Source organism: Parambassis ranga, chromosome 4, assembly GCF_900634625.1.
Source record: "Parambassis ranga chromosome 4, fParRan2.1, whole genome shotgun sequence".
NCBI classification, from domain to species: Eukaryota; Metazoa; Chordata; class Actinopteri; family Ambassidae; genus Parambassis; species Parambassis ranga.
Window position 1 is genome coordinate 1,541,831 of NC_041025.1, and position 20,357 is coordinate 1,562,187.

General features: G+C 42.4%; 2 protein-coding genes across 5 annotated transcripts; one reads left to right on the top strand and one right to left on the bottom strand.

Moving 5' to 3' along the window:
* Nucleotides 1-5,933: 5,933 nt before the first annotated feature.
* dohh (deoxyhypusine hydroxylase/monooxygenase) lies at nucleotides 5,934-9,323 on the bottom strand. 2 transcript variants are annotated; one of them, XM_028403716.1, is made up of 6 exons: nucleotides 9,190-9,323; nucleotides 8,031-8,137; nucleotides 7,733-7,900; nucleotides 7,526-7,602; nucleotides 7,194-7,449; nucleotides 5,934-7,091 (listed from the first exon to the last, which is right to left on the bottom strand). In XM_028403716.1, the coding sequence occupies exons 2-6, from the start codon at nucleotides 8,134-8,136 to the stop codon at nucleotides 6,781-6,783; spliced, it is 918 nt and encodes a 305-aa protein (XP_028259517.1). In that variant the 5' UTR covers nucleotide 8,137; nucleotides 9,190-9,323; the 3' UTR covers nucleotides 5,934-6,780. The 2 variants fall into 2 exon arrangements, with proteins under 2 accessions (XP_028259517.1, XP_028259518.1); XM_028403717.1 differs by having other exon boundaries at nucleotides 8,031-8,169; nucleotides 9,190-9,273.
* Nucleotides 9,324-9,758: 435 nt separating this feature from the next.
* Nucleotides 9,759-20,044, top strand: cherp (calcium homeostasis endoplasmic reticulum protein). Of its 3 annotated transcripts, XM_028403713.1 has the most exons (20): nucleotides 9,759-9,915; nucleotides 10,523-10,696; nucleotides 12,369-12,407; nucleotides 13,485-13,654; nucleotides 13,829-13,966; nucleotides 14,049-14,200; nucleotides 14,344-14,455; nucleotides 14,550-14,639; nucleotides 15,054-15,267; nucleotides 15,389-15,552; nucleotides 16,623-16,874; nucleotides 17,050-17,245; nucleotides 17,332-17,600; nucleotides 17,907-18,040; nucleotides 18,228-18,314; nucleotides 18,408-18,563; nucleotides 18,741-18,854; nucleotides 18,945-19,039; nucleotides 19,121-19,306; nucleotides 19,404-20,044. In XM_028403713.1, the coding sequence occupies exons 1-20, from the start codon at nucleotides 9,891-9,893 to the stop codon at nucleotides 19,439-19,441; spliced, it is 2,805 nt and encodes a 934-aa protein (XP_028259514.1). In that variant the 5' UTR covers nucleotides 9,759-9,890; the 3' UTR covers nucleotides 19,442-20,044. The 3 variants fall into 3 exon arrangements, with proteins under 3 accessions (XP_028259514.1, XP_028259515.1, XP_028259516.1); XM_028403714.1 differs by lacking the exon at nucleotides 12,369-12,407; XM_028403715.1 differs by lacking the exon at nucleotides 9,759-9,915 and having other exon boundaries at nucleotides 10,553-10,667.
* The last annotated feature ends 313 nt before the right edge of the window (nucleotides 20,045-20,357 follow it).

The window sequence follows — 20,357 nt, forward strand, 5'->3', positions numbered from 1 at the left end:
ACAGGCCATGGGTCACCAGGTCTTTCTAAAATGTTCAAATGCCATGAAAAACCAAAACAAAAGCTGGCGGGCCAAATTTGGCCTGCAGGCCCACCAGTTGAGCAGTCCTGCTGTAGAAGCCCTGGCACAGCTGTTAACAGTGATGAGCTGTGTGTATCTCAGAGTGCAGTAGGCCAATTGCACAACAGGGTCAATCAGGCCACAAACAAGAGTCTTGTAAATTACAATGATCTGTTCTATCTCAAAATTCCAACTAATTGAATACTGATAAAATGTTTTCTTTGACCAACCTGACTATGCACTATGCACTATGTTTTTGGTCCCCCTCACCTACAAGTTAACAATTAACTGAGGTAACAAAGCAGTGACATTCATATGCTAATTTTATTTATTGTATTATTTTGACACTCACGTTTATCTGAGGTAAGATTTTTCCGACCTGTGCATCTTAATAGGCCTATACACATACATACGTCCTGCTACTTCAAAGTAATTTGACAGTGCTTTATCATTTCATTTCATTGGTAACATTAAAATAGATTTGGAGATTCAAGCCACTCAAAACACACATATATATATAACACCTAAAGAGCTACACAGCTACACAGATATGTACAAATACATAAAAAGGCAGGAAAAACATGCACATTAGTGCAAAAAAAGTGTAACATTGTAGTACATCTGACACAGGAACATCAGACGGAACACCTGTAAAACACAACACCTCAAATTTAACCAGACATTAGGAGTGGCAATGATAATTCAACATGAACTGATCATGCTTGAGGTGATTTCTGAGACAAACATTTATTATGACTGGAAATGGCCTTTAAACTTCAGGCAGATGTTTCTGTTTACAGTGGGACGCTTGCTCTATTTTTCCAGGAAAGCAGGGAGGTAAAAGTTAAAAAGAAACCGTCAACTTTTTCTTTGATTTTTTTCTGTGGTCTCATCTCTGGGTATCCTCTGAACGAAAAGGTCTTCCTGTGCATAGACCACAAAGTCACACCAGTCAAGTCCAGAAATCAACATTTGGCCCTGGATCTGCCAACAGTAAGGAGATTTCCTTAGTGTTTCTGTGCCATCTTAATGTATGGACAATCTACATAACTTGTCACATTTGGGCATTTAACCTCTACAAGGCCAAACGCTGGCTGCCCCCATGGATCATAGTTAAGTGGAGCTGTATCACTTGGAAAATCGTGGTAGACCTCATCTACGCGGAGTGTGGAAAGCTCAGGTAGAGGTGAGCTGACTCCCCTGTACAAGTTGCTCCTATGAAAAGTTTGAATGAACCACAGATAAAAAAAGACAAAAGATTATGAATAGTACATAGTAGTAGTAATAGTAGAGGCCTTATTCTGTAAAAATAAATCCAGTTTGGACAGTTTTTTGATTTTTTGATTGACAGATAAAATGCATACAATATAAGATGAACAAACATTTAGCCTTTCATTTAGCAGACTATTGTTTTATTATCTTACTGACGTTATCAACTTATTCTATTCAACAATACTAACCTGATGCCCTCTCCCACTCTTCTTTCTTTTGGTCTTGCTGAGCGAATGACAATGTCATTTACCAGACCAGGTTTAACACCCTGCTTGCCGTGTGCAACCATATCCTGCTAATTAAAGCTAACATCCGTGTGTGTGCAGGGGTTTTGCTCCCATACCCAACGGATAACCTGGTTCTGGACGTGGTGCTGCTGCTGCTCTTCCTCGCTCTAGAGATCCTCCGCATATTTTATGGTGAGAAATTCTGATTTCTTGACTCATTTTAAAGTCTCATATGTTATGTTTTAAATTTTCTAATGGACTCCGGCTTCCTCCCATATATCAGAAGACGTGGGTTAGACTGGGACTCTGAATTGGACGTAGATGTGGGTGTGGATGGTAGTGTGTCTCTCTGTAATGGCGCTGTGACAGATTGGGCTGTCCATGGTGAACCCCTCCTCTCACCCTTTGACAGCTGGGGGAAGGCTGCAGATTGTGTGTTCTGCTGCTTCAGGCAGGGAACGAGCTTCAGGGTAAACCCCAGGCTGTATTTAAGATGGCCAACATGTCACTTTTTGTGCTATGAAACTAAATCCAAAATAAGTCGTAGCTCAGCCACAATGTTCAGGTAACATGTGATCATTCATAATAACTGCTGGCCATGTTGCTTTGTTCTGGGAAGCTGTCTGGTTGTCCATCTTTAAGCCTCCAGCTTATGGAGCGTACCAAGTGGGGGCTAAGAAGGTGGAGCTGTGTGTGCAGACAGTAATCGGACCTCCTGTGTGTGTGTCCAGACTGGAAGGGGAACATGTGTGAGCGCTCGCTGTCCTCCTGTGTGTGCCTCTTCATCCTGCTGCCCTGTGCGGCACTGGCTGTTTACTACCTGCTGCTGCAGACCTTCATCCTGCGGCTCGAGTTCCTGCTGGGTCTGCTCCATGGTCTGCTCCCATATCCACATGTTGATGAAGATTCTCAGTCATCCAGGTCATCATACATAGAGAAGATTAAAGCAAGGCGTCTGGACTTGTAGAGTTTTCTTGAAGACGTTTCGCTGCTCATCCAAGCAGCTTCATCAGTTCTAACTGTTTGGTGGGGAAACATGGTTTATATGTGGTTACAGACCTATGTGGGTGGGTCTGGGTAAAACTTAAAAAAACTTACAAACAATAGCACTAAATGTTTCCATACTTACCTGTGATGTTCTGGCTGACTGGGCCAGGTGTGTCTAACGACTGGCTAACGACTATGAAACTGCCGGAGGTGGACTGGTTGACAGCCCTTTGTTCTTACTGTGAGTATGTGCAAACTTCCTGGGAATGGATGGAATCACTGCATTGTATGTAGTAGAAAGATGATGTCTGAGGCCACCACCTCTGTTAAGGGAAGGTTTTTCCAGCTTAACATAGATGGCTTCCTTGACTCCTCTTTCATACCACCTTTCCTCCCTGTCTAAAATGTGAACATTGTTGTCCTCAAAGGAGTGTCCTTTGTCTTTGAGGTGGAGGTGAACAGCTGAGTCTTGTCCTGAGGAGGTGGCTCTCCTGTGCTGAGCCATTCTTCTGTGGAGTGGTTGTTTAGTTTCTCCAATGTACAGATCAGAGCATTCCTCACTGCACTGGACTGCATATATCACATTGCTGTGTTTCTCCCTGGGAATCTTGTCCTTCGGATGAACTGGTCTTTGTCTCAGTGTTGTCATAGGTTTGAAATGGACCGGGATGTCATGGTTGTTGAAGATCCTGCGGAGTTTCTCTGATACTCCTGACACATATGGAATGGAGATGTTCTTTCTCCGCCGGTTGTTGTCCTTCTTCTTGTTGTTGGGGGATCTTGTTTTTGTGGCTTTGGTGAGTGCCCACTTGGGGTAGCCACAGGTCTGCAGGGCCTTCCTGATGTGGTGTTGCTCCTTCTTCTTCCCCTCTGAGCTGGTGGGTACAGTTTGTGCTCTGTGCTGCAGGGTCCTGATGACTCCCAGTTTGTGTTCCAGTGGGTGGTGTGAATCAAACAGCAGGTACTGGTCCGTGTGTGTGGGTTTCCTGTACACTTCCACATTGAGGCTCCTGTCCTCCTCAATATGTACTGTGCAGTCCAAAAAGGCCAGATTGTTGTCCCTGGTGTCCTCCCGAGTGAACTTGATGTTGTTGTCCAATGCGTTGATGTGTTCTGTGAACTGTTCCATTTCATTGGTCTTGATTTTGACCCAGGTGTCATCCACATATCTAAACCAGTGGGTGGGGGTGGTTCCAGGAAAGGAACTCAGGGCTCTTCTCTCCACTTCTTCCATGTAGAGGTTGGCCACAATAGGAGACACAGGTGATCCCATCGCACAGCTGTGCTTCTGTCTGTAAAAGTTCCCATTGTACTGCCTGACCACCACTTATTTCCAGTACAATGGACAGAAGCATGGTTAGCCAGTCGTTAGACACACCTGGCCCAGTCAGCCAGATCATCACAGGTAAGTATGGAAACATTTAGTGCTATTGTTTTTTTAAGTTTTACCCAGACCCACCCACTGAGGTCTGTAACCACATATAAACCATGTTTCCCCACCAAACAGAACTGATGAAGCTGCTTGGATGAGCAGCGAAACGTCTTCAAGAAAACTCTACAAGTCCAGACGCCTTGCTTCAATCTTCTCTACTCCCATATCCACCTTCTCCAGGTGACCGCTCCCTCCAGGCCCACTGCTGAGCATCTGACCTTTAAGTGTTGGTTTATTGTTGTTTCATTGTTGTTGTTTGTCTCTTTGTGTCTTCTGCAGGTCCAACGTGTACTGAGGGACGAGCTGCCTTCAGCTGAAACAGGATGCATCAACAGTGACTTCACCTTGTGAATAAGTTGGATGTAAACCTGATATTTTCAATGGTTTCTTCCCTAAAGCTGCATTTTATATATAAATTCATCATTTTGTAAATAAAACTCAAATAAAATGAAGTAAAGGTTTAAAGCTTCAGCTTCAGCGCGAACAGCCCAGCAGCGTGTTTTTTACCAAGACCTGGTGATGACCACGATGAAGGACACCACGTAGACCGTGCGGATGATGGGCCACCAGAATATCCACCTGTCAGTGCTGTGGCTGACCTCCCGGAAGCACTTCTCTCTGAACTGTGAACGAACAGGAGGACTTTAGAACACACACAGACACACACACACTGTCCACCCTGACCCCCATACAGACAGACACCCACACAGACACACACACAGGCAGACAAACAGACAGACAGACAGACACACACACAGAACAGACAGACACACACACACACACACACACAGACAGACACACACACACACACACACACACACACAGACACACACACACACACACACACACACACACAGACAGACACACACACACACACAGGCAGACAAACAGACAGACAGACACACACAGACAGACAGACACACAGACAGACACACACAGACAGACACACACACACAGACACACGGGCAGACACACACAGACACACAGACGTTTCCACCCTGACACACACACAGACAGACACACACACTCACACACAGACCGACACACCCAGACAGACAGACAGACACACACACAGGGAGAGACAGACACACACAGACACACAGATATAGGCAGACACAAAGACAGAGACAGACACACAGACACACACACAAAGACACACACAGAGACACAGGCACACACACACTCACACACAAACACACAGAGACACAGACACACACACACAGACAGACAGACAGAGGTGGTACAAATTGCCTAGCAGCAATCAAACTAATAATCAGTGGTGTGTGTCACAAACTGCATCATCAGGGTCTTTGAACAGGACACGCATGTGGAGGTCCTCAGGTGCACGTTCACCGTGTTCATCGTACATCTGAGTCCGATAGTCTGCTGCAGAGACAGTGTTCAGTTTAATTTTTTTAAATCTATGAATTCAGAATTTATCATTTTATGTTGAGATATTATATTGACAAAAATATTAATAACATTGTTTAGAGTGTTCGTCCTGATTTAACTGTTGGTTGCTGACTGTCCTGAGACATCTCATTCCAGAGGATAGAGATGATTAGAGATGAAAATATCTTCATCACCATGGTGATTAAACTTAGGACCTGATTTAGAAAATACAAAGTTACAGAGAGCCACCAGCTGACAGGCCAGGATGGGGTTAAAGGATTCTTAATGTTACACAAGGTAGTGTGACAGAAATTACGTTACCACTGTACCTATGTTTATTATTTATTTTGCTGTAAATAATGTTTATAGTGTTTATTTCTACAGTTAGAGGGATATTTTCAGTTTGCTTGGGTGCCTGTACATTGCTGCTGCAATACCGAGATTTCCCAACAGATAAATAAAGTATTTCTATTCTATAATACAGACATGACAGTGTGTGTGTTCACAGACAACTGATAAAACGAACTTCCGGTTGTTGACAAGAGGACATGACTGAGGACATCTTTCTTTTTATTTTTATTAGTTTGCTGCAAAGCAATTCTGAAAATGTGACAATTGTTTGGACATACTTGTTAGCGACTGAAAGAAACTGTGAACATCAACTCTATCCTGCTGAAACTTCTGCACCTTCCATCTGGCTGAGATAATTATGCCACCAGCTCGAAGGAAAATGGTTTGGGTTCTGACGGTGTCACTCTTAAAACTCAACACCAAACCGTTTTGCCTGTAGAGCCAGCTGTTCGGGGAGAGTGCCGGTCTTTCCCTCATTCACAGCCCATATCAACGGTGAAGTGACTGGAAAAGAGCAAACCTATTTTCTAAGTCGCCGCCATTTCCACATATTTGACTGGATCAACATGAAATACAAATAATAATAACAATAAAATCAATTCCTCAAGGGGAATTAAAAAAATAATTCATACATTAATGGACAACAACAAATGTACACAACCTGTAATTTTAATTGTATATACAGTGCACAACGCTGACTGTAGATGATAAAATACAAAATAAAACTGTAGCGCTTCAATTTAGAAACAATCCCTATAGCACTGGTGCACTTTACACAACTGCATGATAGTACAGTTACAAAACAAAAAAGCAACAAGACAGAACACTGCATGTACCTAGAGAGAAAAATCTCAATGTCATGACAGTGATCAGGTCTTCGGCCTTCACCCCTCATCTGAGAACACACACAGAGGACTGCCCCCCAAAACTCTGCCTTCTTTGGACCTTTATAGTTTTTGAGTTAACGTGCTTGCAATATCCGTATTGACATAGCACTGATGAGCATAGCCTTCTCAACAGGCTAACGGTACACAGAGAATAACCGTGCTGTTGTGACTTTTAACCCTGTAACCTGACCAGTCCATCTGCATACTGAAACTGGTCACTGTTCTCATATTCCAGCATGTCCAGAGCAACCTCACAGCTCTCCTTGACGACACGTTCTTTATCTCCACAGAACTGCTGCAGCACAGCCAGACACTCGACTTTGCCGATAGAACCAAGAGCCTCTGCTGCCTCGTGTCGGACCATGGGGTTCTCACCAGAGCACTCCAAAGCCGCACGCAGAGCTGGGACTGCTGCTGGGTGCTGCATCTGGCCCAGAACATAGCCAATCTCATGACGGAACAGTGCACTGGAGCACTGCAGACCTGGACACCAACATGTCAGAAAGCAGTTTTTGTTACTGTTCACCTCCTTTCTGTTTGAGTACAGTACAGTGCAGTTCAAGAAGAAGAAGAGTTATAGCTTACCGTCACCCAGAGCCAGTGCAGCTTCCTCCGTGCCCAGGTTACGCAGGGCAAACATGGCACGATAGCGCTCAAAAAGTGACAGACTTTCATCCAACAGGATGGAGCGCAGCTCTGGCACACTCTTCCTTGGTGCAGGCGGGGCTGGGTCTACAGAGCAGTATGGGTTCTTATCTGTGCTTCCACCCTCCAGCTGTTTCTCTCCTCCACTCTGGAGCCACTCCAGTCGACGAACAGCCAACTGACATGTCTCTGCAACCTGCAGGGTTTGAGAGTCATGTTTTATCCCTCATACACATACTGGACCCTGTCTACAGATGTGTGTATGCTCTTACCTCTATGACAGGATCCTGACTGTACTCTTTTAGCAGCTCCAGAACCTCAAAATCTCCAATTGCTCCCAGAGCTTCACCTACAACCACACAGAGACATAAACAGCACTGTTGATTCTAGTACACATCTGCCCTGTATTAATGTATTGTAATGTATTGTATACTGTTTGGTAGGGAGTAGATGTTTACATTGTGTAAGTGCATGTTTACCTGCTTCATGCCTGACCATCGGCTCCTGCTGTGTATCCTTGAGAACAGCTATCAGTGGGGGAATGGCCCGTGTGTCTTGCATCTGTCCTAGGCAGTAGGCCAACTCATGTTTCAGCAGGGCAGAGTCATCAGTGAAGGCTTTGCTGATCCACTCTACAGCTTCAGCACCTGGCAAGAGATAGATTTATTATAGCAGCTGCATATTACAAATGCATAGCCTAGAGTTCCATTTCAAAATTTCCTGTGAAAAATAACAGGATGCCTTTTCAGGCTGTGTTCAGTAAAGTGTTACTTTTACCTCCCAGGTTCCTCAGGGTGAATAAAGCTCTGAATCGCTGAGTCAAGTTCAGCCCAGGATCCACCAAGACCCGTCCCACTGCTGCCACCTCCTCGACAGTTGCCATACTGATACAGAGGGAGACTAGTCTTTATGAACACTGGTGACACACAATTGATTAAATCAGCTCTTCTTTTACTGTCATGATCTGGACCTGATCTGATTGATTTGGATCTTGTTTGTTCATTACATAGTACAACAAGTTACAATAGTGATGAATTGTATCTACAGCCATACAGGTGCCATACAGGTTTTTGGCCTCCCTGAATCTTCGTACAGCATGTGTGTATAGTACACCCCGACAAGACATTTGGCTCATTATAAAACAAAATGTACAGCCAAGGAAACCTCTGAGGAGCTGAAACCGTAGCTCAATGTGAAAAGATGTCAATTCCAACTACTAGCTGCCAGCTACTGCTGGTCCTTGCTGTAATAGAATTTAAAAGTAAACACTTTTTTGTAATGAAAAAAATTCTTAATTTTAACGCTTGTCAAATTTTATTACTGGATTTAAAATGAATGCATTTTTTCTTCAATGTCCAACTTCAACAAACATGATACATTTGTTCAAATTCAGATTCAGAAAACTTTATTTGTCCCCGGGGGCAATTTAAGGCAGAAGTGAGCAAGATGAAAATACCAAAACAGATACAAACACAAAGTATGTACGAGTTGTTAAAGATGGCTATATAAAGATTCCAAATGACCCGAATGATGTAATGTTCATTAAATTAAAATGTCCAAATTAATTTGAATAACTTAGATTAATTTTTGCTTTAAACTAGCTACTGTTCGGGCTACCACTCGAGTTACTCAGTTTTATAAGTTTTTCATTGCTGATTACAATTTCACTCCACCTCTCTCATGATTTGGGCTTAAGAATGATTAGGTATTGTTTTATTTAGCCAACAGCCATAGGTGACATAACAGAGCGAGCAGCCACGTTACACACCCCGCGGTGTGGCGGTACCAGCTGGAATGATAAAACACGACCCGGCGAAGCAGGGCTGCGGCTTCCTGCTTCAAACCTTCACCTAAAGTAACGTTACTTCCAACTACAGCAGGGAGAACCTGCGAGTATCAGCACACGACGCAAACAAGTTTGTGAGACAGCACTAACCTTCTTTAACCAGAGGCGATGTAACACACAGGTCTCTGCGTTCTGTCACCACACGGCCGAGTTCTCCTTCTTCTCCTGTTTAATGGCGGCTGGAGATCAACATTTCAAGTGCACTAGCGCCACCTAACGTGCTGGAATGTGGGTCTCATCCATTGTCAGTCAAAACTCATCATAAGCCCAGTTTCATGGTTGTAGTCTTGTTGGTTGTACATACACGCAGGGCCACATTAATATGGATACAGGGTGATTACCACTGTGTTGTCAGACACAGAGTGCCACAGAAACATGCCAACAAAATTATTAGGTTATAGCCACAGTTACCTTTTATCCGCAATTAATGTGGCGACAGAAACGTAGTTCACTATAAGGTAAAAGATACTGAAAATCAGTAGCAATCAGCAATAATAAAATACGTCAATAAAGAAAAATGTCGGTGTTAATCTAAGGTGAAGCTAATTTTTAACTGTTTTGTATGAGTCTAAGCACCAATAGGTGGCAGTAAAACAGTACATTTTACGAGTCACAAAAAACATCGAAGAAGAAATGCGGAATGCTTCCGTTTAGTGGTAGTACTTCCGGTGACTATGCGAGTGCTTTTTTGTGGGTGAATGCTTTAAAATGTTTCAATGAAATACAGATGGGGTTAAACGATATCTAGGCCACATATTAATGTTGACTGTTTACTGTAACAGAAGGCAATCATGGATATCCCCAATCCCCCCGAAGGTGAGCAGCACTCTAGCAGTTTATGATTTCATTGAACGGTAACGCTAGCACTCATGCTCCTTGCTACATAGCTAACCAATGTATTTAGCATTTTGGCTAACGTTAGTAGCGCGCCAATGGATACATGTTCACGTAGTCTTCTCCCGCAACTATTTTCAAAGCACTAATGAGAACACTGGTATTGTTGAGCATGTTTTTAGCTTACTTTCATGGCCTCTTGTATTCATATGGGATAAATGTCTTAGCAACAATGTGTAATGCGAGTCGAATTACACTCACCTACATTGCGTTGGACCTGACACTTGAGACCAACCCACATCTGAATCGACAATACTGCTGAACTTTGTAATTTAACTACAATAATTTGTAGTTATTACAAAGTTGGTATAATTCTGTTCTAGATTAAACTTTTTTTGCTTTGATTTTAGCATAAATAATGAACAATAATAACAATACTGGAGAGACTACAAAGTTGCTCAAGTTCTTTAAGAAAATTGTTGTTATTGTGTCGTTTACATATCAGCTGACTTTTGCTTTGTGCTCATATTTAACAATATAATTGTCCCTGACTGTTTTTATTTTCTTCTGTTCCTCTTTTCGGGGCCAGATCAAGAGCTGAGGAATGTGATCGACAAACTGGCCCAGTTTGTTGCTCGAAACGGGCCGGAGTTTGAAAAGATGACAATGGAGAAGCAGAAGGACAACCCTAAGTTTTCCTTCCTTTTTGGAGGAGAATACTTCAGCTACTACAAGTACAAGCTTGCTATGGAGCAACAGCAGCGTATGTAGTTAATGGGACAGTCCACCATAAAAACAGGATACATAGACATTTTTATGATGTTGGAATGTTAATTACACAGAAGTGTATTGAATTCACTTGAGTAAAAAAAACCTCTGATTTTATAAGAAGCATTGCTTGTTTTTACAAGAAAACCATTTGTTCTGTTTAGAAAAGAAAAAAATATCTCTTTATATGAGAAAACATTCTTTCTGTCTGTTTCTGTTGTCTCTTGAGTCACCACATAGCCAGCATGAGTGCTTTTCAAATGCATCATGTTATTTCCATCCAACATGCCATATTAGGTCACTTCTAGATCAGACTGCTTTTCGTCTGAACAACCGCGGACTGGTACGCTGCCTGTGAGTCCACTAATTACAATTAGTCGGTCCCCATAGACTGTTAAAATGTTTACAGCAGAAATACACATGCCTACTGAAAAACAGTTTTTGTTTTTTACTCAAGTGAATGCAATATGCCGCTGTAATTTCAAGCCTTGCCTTCTGTTAAATATGTTTGAAGACATATATAACTGAAATGCAGAAAAAAAAACTGAGAAGGTGCTGATTAAACTGTCCAACATCATAGCAATAATGTGTATCCTGTCACAGAGTGGGGTTTTTATTGTTTTTTGGCACCCAGAGCCCACCTTAGTAACATCTACATGTTGGAATGATTGAGATGTTACTGGGGCACGCTCTAGAAAGGAGCTTTTTTTCGCTACTTTATTGCTGCTAGCAGAGGGTAACTCATAATGCCTGCTGCTGTGTCAGCTGTGTTCAGCGTTAGAGCAGCTACACAAAAAAAAACTGCCTCCATCTCTATACCATGTGTTCATAGCTGAGCAACATGGAGCTGATTGAACATGAGCTTGCAATGATGAATTCACCTAATTTACATTCTGTCTTTTTTTTAATCAAAATCAGGGCTGGGTGTGATTCTTTGGATATAATAAAATTAAAATCGCCTGCATGCCATGTAGATCATACACACTCAATTCTGCATGTGTGCTCTCTGGAGTAAACAATAGAGACACTCGATAAAATAGAGCAACTGCCATTTTTGTGCTTGGGAAAGGTAATAGCCAATTAGTAGTTTATAATAATCTCTTTCCTGGTAAAGGGGCTAAAACTTGTTGGTCCACCGAGGTATCATACAGGAAATATGTAAACAATTACACCTACCCAGTGTAGTTAAATCTGGCAAGAATGTATATATGTAGCTCATCTCTAGATAACTAAAATGATCACAACAGCTTAAAGCATCCCTGTTTACAAGAATGCAGACTATTTTTTGAAGATGTGTATTAGGTCTTCTCAACCAAATTCATTGGTCATACCCACAATACCCAGCCCTATGCAAAATCCCTCTTCCCCTAAGTGACAGCTGAAACCTCTTGGAAACTGAGCAGCATGTTTTGGTGAACTCATAAATGTGGCCAAGGGAAGAAAATATGTGGCGCTTTTCAATATTATGAAGCAAATTTTAGTTTAATTATATTTAATTATAGTTTTATAGCTGATTGTTTATTTTTAGGTAATCCAGCAGGGACTTTCTACGATACTGTACACATGCGCAATAAATACAACTTGCTGCTTTTGAAGGTTTACATGGAGGTCTTCTGTCAGTCATATACTATCAGTGAAATGCATTAAACTTGCTTTTCTCCACATAGATCCCTCTACCCACGATGGGGAAGAGTATAAATCTGAAGGTATTTATTTGGAACCAAATTTGTCAGATGATTTGGAAATGCCAGTTAGAAAATCACATTTTTATTTTTGCAGGCCATTACTATTTCTGTGCCTTTTGGTTTATTGTCAGTTGCATTTTTTTCCATGTTTTATTTATTTATTGAATTTGTTTAAAAGTTTGAAAAAGATATCTCTGCCATATCTTATTGGTGCTGATGACAATGTGCTTTATCCTCTACCTTGAAAGTGCCAGGTTTGATCAGACGGATCATATGAAGGAGCCTAGGAACACCCACGTGTTGTTTATTGAATATTCCATATCTGGATGGATGGTGTTATGCTGTGTAATATGCTATTAAAACAGAATACAGTGAGTGAGAATCATCTATGCTACTTTATTTTATAGAATTAAGATTATATAGTGGCTGTCTTTTATGCTGTCAAAAAAAGGTTTAAATGCTTTTCACATCACTGTATTCTGTTGACACTGCATCCCAGAAAATGGTTTGCAAGTTGAGGGCAGTCCAGTTCCCAAAATGTTGTACTGCATACTTACCCCAGCTGGAAAAATGCTATCATACTTTTTTTTAACCTACACATCCTACGACATTACTATAAGTAGTAAAAATATACCAGGATTATTTAGAAAATGCATCAGTGTTGAGGAGCTCTGAGATAAAATAAGACTACAAAAATGTACACCAACTATACTGTTAATAAGGAACACTCTCGGTAGTATGTGGTGGTATTTAAGTTCTCTGTAGTTTGCGATTTGCTTTTTTGGAGCAGTAGCTGTTTCTGCACTAGTCAGGGTGTTAAGAAGGGGCTGCATGTCCTGAAAGGTTGTTAGCTCTTCTGCTTTGTTACTGGAACATTTCATCTGCCTGCTGTATGTAAGCCATATCTTGTTTGACCATTGGAGGTCCCTTTGACAGTTTTTGTAGATAAATGACAATATCTGCCTGGTACATGATGAAATACTTCATTGTCTTTGGTCATGTGCATCATGTCAGCAGGCCTGAACACCACACATTTAATAAAACTGGTTGCTTTCAAATGCTCTAATTCCTTCCTGTTTTCTCCTGTTGTTTTTGCAGATATGTACAACCCGGGTGCCAAAGATGTTGTTGACATCCTTCCTCCACCGATCGCAATGATTGCTCCACCTCCAATTTCTCTGCCTACCGGTCCCTCTATGGACGAGCTTATTCAGCAGAGTCAGTGGAATCTCCAACAGCAGGAGCAGCATCTGCACTCACTCAGACAGGTAAAGTAGTTTCGAACTTGCAGAGGAACTGAAATTCTGTGAATACACACACAATACTAAAATGGCAAGGGGCAAACACATGTGAGTGAGATCATTTTAGTTTAGTTTTCACAACATCAGAAGCCGATTGAGCAATGACCAGAAAACCCTTTGTAAATGCTTTTCTTACTGTAGGAGCAGGTGACGGCTGCCATCACTTTGGCCATGGAGCAGCAGACTCAAAAACTGCTTGTGGAAACCCAGCTGGACATCACAGAGTTTGACAACCTGCTTCAGCCGATCATAGACACTTGCACCAAAGATGCTATTTCTGTAAGTGGAATTTAACGTTAGTCGGTTTTTGTTAAGCCTTAAAAAGAGCTCTATATCTTACTCTTGTTTGTCTTCATCTCAGGCTGGTAAGAACTGGATGTTCAACAACGCCAAGGGTCCGCAGCATTGCGAGCTTATGACATCACACCTTTGTAACCGCATCACTGCTGACACAGCACATTTTGAGCTCCGTCTACACCTCATCTACTTGACCAATGACGTTCTTCATCACTGGTATGTAAATCTAAATACATTCATAAACATGGTCATCAGAATAATCATAGAATTATCCTGAAAAGGAGCGTATACTAGATGGCAGTAGTTGTAGGGTTTTGATCTGATTATGAATGATAATATATGTTTAAATGATTTCTCAGTCAGAGGAAGCAGCAGAAGGATTTGTTGGCAGCGCTACAAAAAGTTGTTGTTCCTATCTACTGCACCAGCTTTTTAGCTGTGGAGGAGGAGAAGCAGCAAAAGATCACCAGGGTAATAAACAGTTTACACATACAAGGCCCGCTCCAAATGTACAAATGTACAAAAAATGTACAAAAGGCTATTCTTTCTGATTCTCCCTTCCCAGTTGTTGCAGCTATGGGAAAAGAATGGGTACTTTGACGAGGAGACCATCCAGCAGCTCCAGAATCCAGCACTGGGCCTTGGACAGTACCAGGTGAGTGGGCTCAGCGTGAGGCTCAAATGCCCTGTAAGTGTAAGGACAAACGTTTTTTTATCTTCTTCAGCTGTCAGTCTTTGTTGCAGCTCCTGTTTGGTGATATTACCTTCAGCTGTAAGACTGATATGCATCAATTGTTAAACAGTAAAGACAGATTTTTAACAATAATGGCATGACAGCTGTAACTTTCTTACTTTTTAGTAAAATTGGCTAATGTAGTCAAGATCTCACTTAAGCACATTTTTATATAGTGGAAAAGCACTGACACTTTTTCAGGTTTTTTTGGTTGTCTGTGTGTCCTAGTCTTGTGAGTATGTTATCTTATTACATTATTATATCCTGTTGTTTGTGGCCATGTAGCAAAATGTAATCTGTGGTAATAATCTTCTTCCATTGCCCCCTGCCTTTCAGGCGTCCCTGATAACGGAGTATGCTGCGGTGGTGCAGCCTATCCAGCTTGCCTTCCAGCAGCAGATTCAGTCTTTGAAGACCCAGCATGACGAGTTTGTTGCAAGTCTGAAGCAGCAGCAGCAGCAGCCACCACCACAAGCACAGCCTGCACCTGTAGGACAGCTAGCTAACCCCACTGAGCCTGAAAAGACCCCTGCCATGACTACACAACCCGGTGCGAGGAAGCACAGCCTGAAACATTAATAATAACACAGTCACATCTTAAAACATTCTGTGTTATAGGTTTGGACCTGAAGTTTGTTTACTCTTGGATATGTTATTTGTTATGTGTGCAGGCGATGTGAAGCCTCCCATGTTGGGTCCACCTCCAGGGGACTTTGATGGAGCTTCATCCAGACCACAAGACCCCAGTAACCCCAGTGGGCCTTCAGATATCCCTTCCAATAAACCTGGATGGTATGACCCCCAGCACATGGGCCCCTGGAACCCCAACCAGCCGGTAAATATCTGCTTGTGTCTGTTTGTAGGGGCAATTACATCGGTATTGGCAAGTATGCCACTCTATTCACAGATGTAATACCATGTTTCTCTACTGTAAAACATCGCAAAATTGGGCCATCTTGCTAGCTTGCGTTAACACTAAATTCAGTCATTCCATGTGAAAATATCCAGCGTCGGGTTCATCAGCCAGATGACCCCCTCAGATATTTTCAAAAAAATTAACTGATGTATCAATGTTATGGAGAAATCCAGAGTTTTAGGTTTGTAAATGTAACCACTTTGAAATGTCATTATTTTTCGTAGTTTTTGGTCTTTTTGCTTTCAGCCAAGTTTAAGCTTTTACTGCATGACCTCTGTTGCATGTAGGAATCTGGATATCTGCATAGAGCTAACTTTTCCCATAGAATCAAAAAGTTTGGGCATGATAAATGCCTAAAAATGGCCGAAAATCAATAAATGCAAAAACTTTTATGTATCACTGGTCTGTAAATATGCAAGATGGAGAGTTAATATATGGTACAATTATAGTGGTAGTATGTCTCTACCAGTATATTTATATCTTATGAATAAATGCCCCAGGTAGTATTTTCCTCTTGTTCATATTTGTACCACATGATCTCACATCTCAGCATGATGTGGCATGAATGTGGTTTTGGTGCTAAGCTTACTTTTTAATTCATGATATTTGATGTTTGAGGTTGGGTCGGGTCTGGTTCCGTCACACACTTGCAGATTTGTGTCTTCACACACTAAAAGAGTTTTTACACCAACTACCTATGTTGACTGTCCCCAACCAGTGCAAACTTTTCCCAAGTCAGAATTGTGGATTAAATCTGGCAAACAATCTTGTAGCGTGTCCTCTGCTTATTTCAGCTTTATTTCAGGAGGCCTGTTTCAGCAGCAACTGTGGAACTGTGGGCTTTTTGCCTGATGAATCATAACATTTAAATGTGTAGGAGGTAGCTGTAGTCTGGTTCTACTCTGACCATCTCTAAATGTTTCTCTCCATATTTCGTAAGTGCCTGTGCAGTGTATTTGTGACAGCCTTTCTGACTTGTCCTTTCCCAGCCTCCGTTTGACCCAAACCAGCCCCCTCCTTGCCCTCCCTGGAACAGTCATGAAGGCATGTGGAATGAACAGAGGGATCCAGGGAAATGGAGCGGTGGTCCTCCAAGAGAAGGAGGCCCTTGGAGTGGTCCAGGTGGGTCTGACCCAGGCCCTCCATCCTGGAACTCATATGAACAGCAACCCCCATGGGGGAATCAGCCTGACCAGCCTCCTTGGGGTCAAAGGGAGCCCCCTTTTCCTCCACGTATGCAGGCAAGTCACTTAGTGTAAACTGATGTTCTTAGAGTTGTGTGCTTGTGATTAGGATATATATTTTGATGTATTACCCTCACAGTCTAATATTACAGTATATCCTTGTTTGACTTTGAACTTTGAAGTGTGTGACCCTCCTGCACACTTGAGTGACTGTGATGTTTGTCTTTTATAGAGACCTCCTCATTTTAGAGGACCCTTTCCTCCCCACCAGCAGCCACCTCCATTCAACCAGCCTCCTCCACCACCACACAACTTTGGCCGCTTCCCCCCACGTTTTATGCAGGAAGACTTTCCTCCTAGACACCACTATGACAGACCCCCATATACCCCACATCGCTACGACTATGCTCAGGGAGAATTCCCTGGAGGTAAGTGCAGACAGAGGCACTATTAAACTGACTATTAAAATATTTCTACTGTGTATGTAAAAACCACATCTATCTCCGTTTGACAGACATGCCGGGTCCTCCTCCTCCTCCTCCCCCTCCTCCCCCTCCTCACCACCATCCCAATCAGAGACTCCCTCCTCCAGGTATGGGAGCTGATCATCCTCCCTGGGGTGGAGGAGGCCAGCACCCAGATTTTGGGCCACCACCACATGGCTTCAATGGACATTCACCTCACATGCGTCAACGGCACCATCCAGTTCAAGATGACCCCAGCCTGGTGCCAAATGTACCCTATTTTGACCTGCCAGCTGGTCTAATGGCCCCACTAGTCAAAGTAGGTCATCTTCTTATTTTAGTACATGTTTAAATATGCTTGTGTTTGTACTGTCTAAATAATTTTTCTGAATACTCCACAGCACTGTTTACACACTTGTGGATGTTTGTAAAGTTTGTAAAGTTTTCTGGATCTTGTGACCCAAAAGCTAAATATTTTATACACAAGTTCTTACACATTTGTAGTATCTGTAGTACCACCACCACAGACCAACTGCTTCTAGATTTTGGCAGGAATTTGGTACATAGTCAACAAATTTACATAAAACACTAAGACATAAACCTCTTTGTTTTGTCTCCTCAACAGCTTGAGGACTATGATTATAAACCTCTGGACCCAAAAGACATCCGGCTACCCCCTCCTATGCCACCCAGTGATCGGCTGCTGGCTGCTGTGGAGGCTTTCTACAGCCCTCCATCCCATGATCGGCCTCGGAACAGGTACACATACCTCAACAAGAAATTAAAATTGTAACTTTACTAAGGTTTTAATCATAAATTTTTCTAATTACAATATTAGCTGTGTGCAAAGGAGGGCCATAAAATCATCAGATTGTATTCAGTACTTGTGTAGAAATTGTTGTTGATCATGGAGTGTACAGTTTACTGAGGTTGGTTGCTCCATCAGTGAGGGCTGGGAGCAGAATGGACTGTATGAGTTCTTCAGAGCCAAGATGAGAGCCAGGAGGAAAAAGGGACAGGAGAAACGAAACAGGTAAGCCTCCGCCTCAACAAGACCATTCTCTTTGATCACGTCATCCTCTCTCCTGTTCCTGTCCCCCTCCTAACTCCGTCTATAATCTTTCAGTGCTCGTGGTGGAGGCAGTCGCTCCAGGAGTCATTCTCGAAGCCGAGGAAGGTCTTCGTCTCATTCCAGCTCTCGCTCTTCAAAGTCCTCCAGGTCACGGTCCAGATCGTCTCACTCTCGTTCCCGCAGCCGGTCCCGCTCCTACTCACGATCTAGGTCTGCAATCACACAGACTGTATTATACCTTCCTGACTGACTGTAATTGTTCTAATGATGTCACATCTGCTTAATCAGTCGTGACCTCTGAGCAGTAATAAATCTGCTGCTGTGTTTCAGCAGCCTGCTTACTGTTTAAACCTGATACATCCAGCTCAACATGCTGTCTCTCTTTAGGTCCAGAAGTCGGTCCCGATCATCTCAGAGTCGCTCCAGATCCAGATCCCGCTCTCGCTCACGTTCACCTACCAAGCGACGCCGTGGCGCAAAGTCCCGGAGCTCCTCCCCTCCGTATGTTTACCTGGTGGTCTTTGATAAGATTCTTTCCAGAGGTCCTCTTTATTTATTACAATGGATAACCACCTATTCTGCATGTCACAGCTCGACAGCAGCGCTGGGTACACCTTCCTCCAAACTGTCTGCAGATAACCGGCTAGGAGAGGAGAACAAGGGCCATCAGCTGCTGATGAAGATGGGTATGCCTATTCTGTTTTATTCCGTCATTTAGATTGCCTATTCAGTTTTCGTGTGGTCTTACTTTGTTATGTTTGCTGTAGGTTGGAGTGGTTCAGGGGGTTTGGGGGCCAAAGAACAGGGCATCCAGGACCCAATTAAAGGAGGAGATGTCAGGGATAAATGGGACCAGTACAAAGGTGTGGGGGTGTCACTGGATGACCCCTATGAGAACTACCGCAGGAACAAGAGCTACAATTTTGTTGCCCGCATGAAAGCAAGAGAAGAAGGTACATAAAAAGCATTTACAATGTCTCAATGATGACACATTTTACCATAACTCACTACTAAAATGTAATAAATGTCCACTTTTTGTTATTGAAACAGTCAATAGAGAACCCCAGGAGCCCCCTTCAACTGACTGATGTGGACTGATGTGGTCTCATGATGTCCAACAGCCTGCTCATCTTTCCTGTCACCACCAACTATTTTCTATTCAGGATTCCAGTGTCAGTCCCAAATTGGTTCTCTCCTTAGGCAACACAGTGACAACATCAACATACTGCCACATGTTACATCTATGACACAGTGCTAACTGACTTTCTGGGCAAGTTTGTCCAAGCTGTGAATGCATAAGTATCACAGTCAGCACACAAGAAACACAGTGGACCCTACAGGGACATTGGAGGACTGTACCTCACCATTTAAGAAAGCTTTTGTTTGTGTTTTAAAAAAAGACAAAAAAAAACTTGTTTTTTCTTTGGGGAAGAATTGATTTACCAAACTTGAGATAGCTCAGTTTCTTTCAGTTTACTTTTAAAAATAATTCTCTTGTAAATGTCGATGACCGTTTTCCAGAAATGATACCATCTCACTGATCCACACATGCTACTGTGGAACTGTGTTCTGCTGAAGAAACAGGTTTAATGGTTACTGCTCACTGTGTGTGCTGTCAGGAGTCTTATTAATGATATTTCTTGGCTTCTAACAAAAACTACTTATAAAAAAATGTATATATAAAATATGGTGGAGTGCATCACTCCACCATATTTTATATATACATTTTTTTAGAGGAAGAGGAAGAGGAAGGAAGGATTTGTGTGAACTGAGCAGTTAGGGCAAAAGGACACGGTTGCACCTCTTAAATCTTTTAACTGCTCTTGTAATACTTTTTCATGTGACATTGTTTGTCTGTCATTTAGTTGTAGTATTAAAATGAAGATCCACTTAAAGGTTATACATAGAAATCTGTTGTATTTTTTTCCACATGCACACTGTAGAGACATAACCTGAATAAACAGAACTCTGACTCACAGATGTGCCTTTTCTAAATATCATTTT

What these genes read in the sequence shown, in the direction of transcription:
- dohh (XM_028403716.1), bottom strand. Translation starts at nt 8,136, where the DNA reads ATGGCAACTGTCGAGGAGGTGGCAGCAGTGGGACGGGTCTTGGTGGAT. An exon ending in GATGGTCAGGCATGAAGCAG is followed by an intron (nt 7,603 to 7,732) that starts GTAAACATGCAC and finishes GTGTGGTTGTAG; the next exon opens with GTGAAGCTCTGGGAGCAATT. An exon ending in GTCAGGATCCTGTCATAGAG is followed by an intron (nt 7,450 to 7,525) that starts GTAAGAGCATAC and finishes CAAACCCTGCAG; the next exon opens with GTTGCAGAGACATGTCAGTT.
- cherp (XM_028403713.1), top strand. Translation starts at nt 9,891, where the DNA reads ATGGATATCCCCAATCCCCCCGAAG. An exon ending in TGCTATGGAGCAACAGCAGC is followed by an intron (nt 10,697 to 12,368) that starts GTATGTAGTTAA and finishes TTCTCCACATAG; the next exon opens with ATCCCTCTACCCACGATGGG. An exon ending in CATGAAAGCAAGAGAAGAAG is followed by an intron (nt 19,307 to 19,403) that starts GTACATAAAAAG and finishes TTATTGAAACAG; the next exon opens with TCAATAGAGAACCCCAGGAG.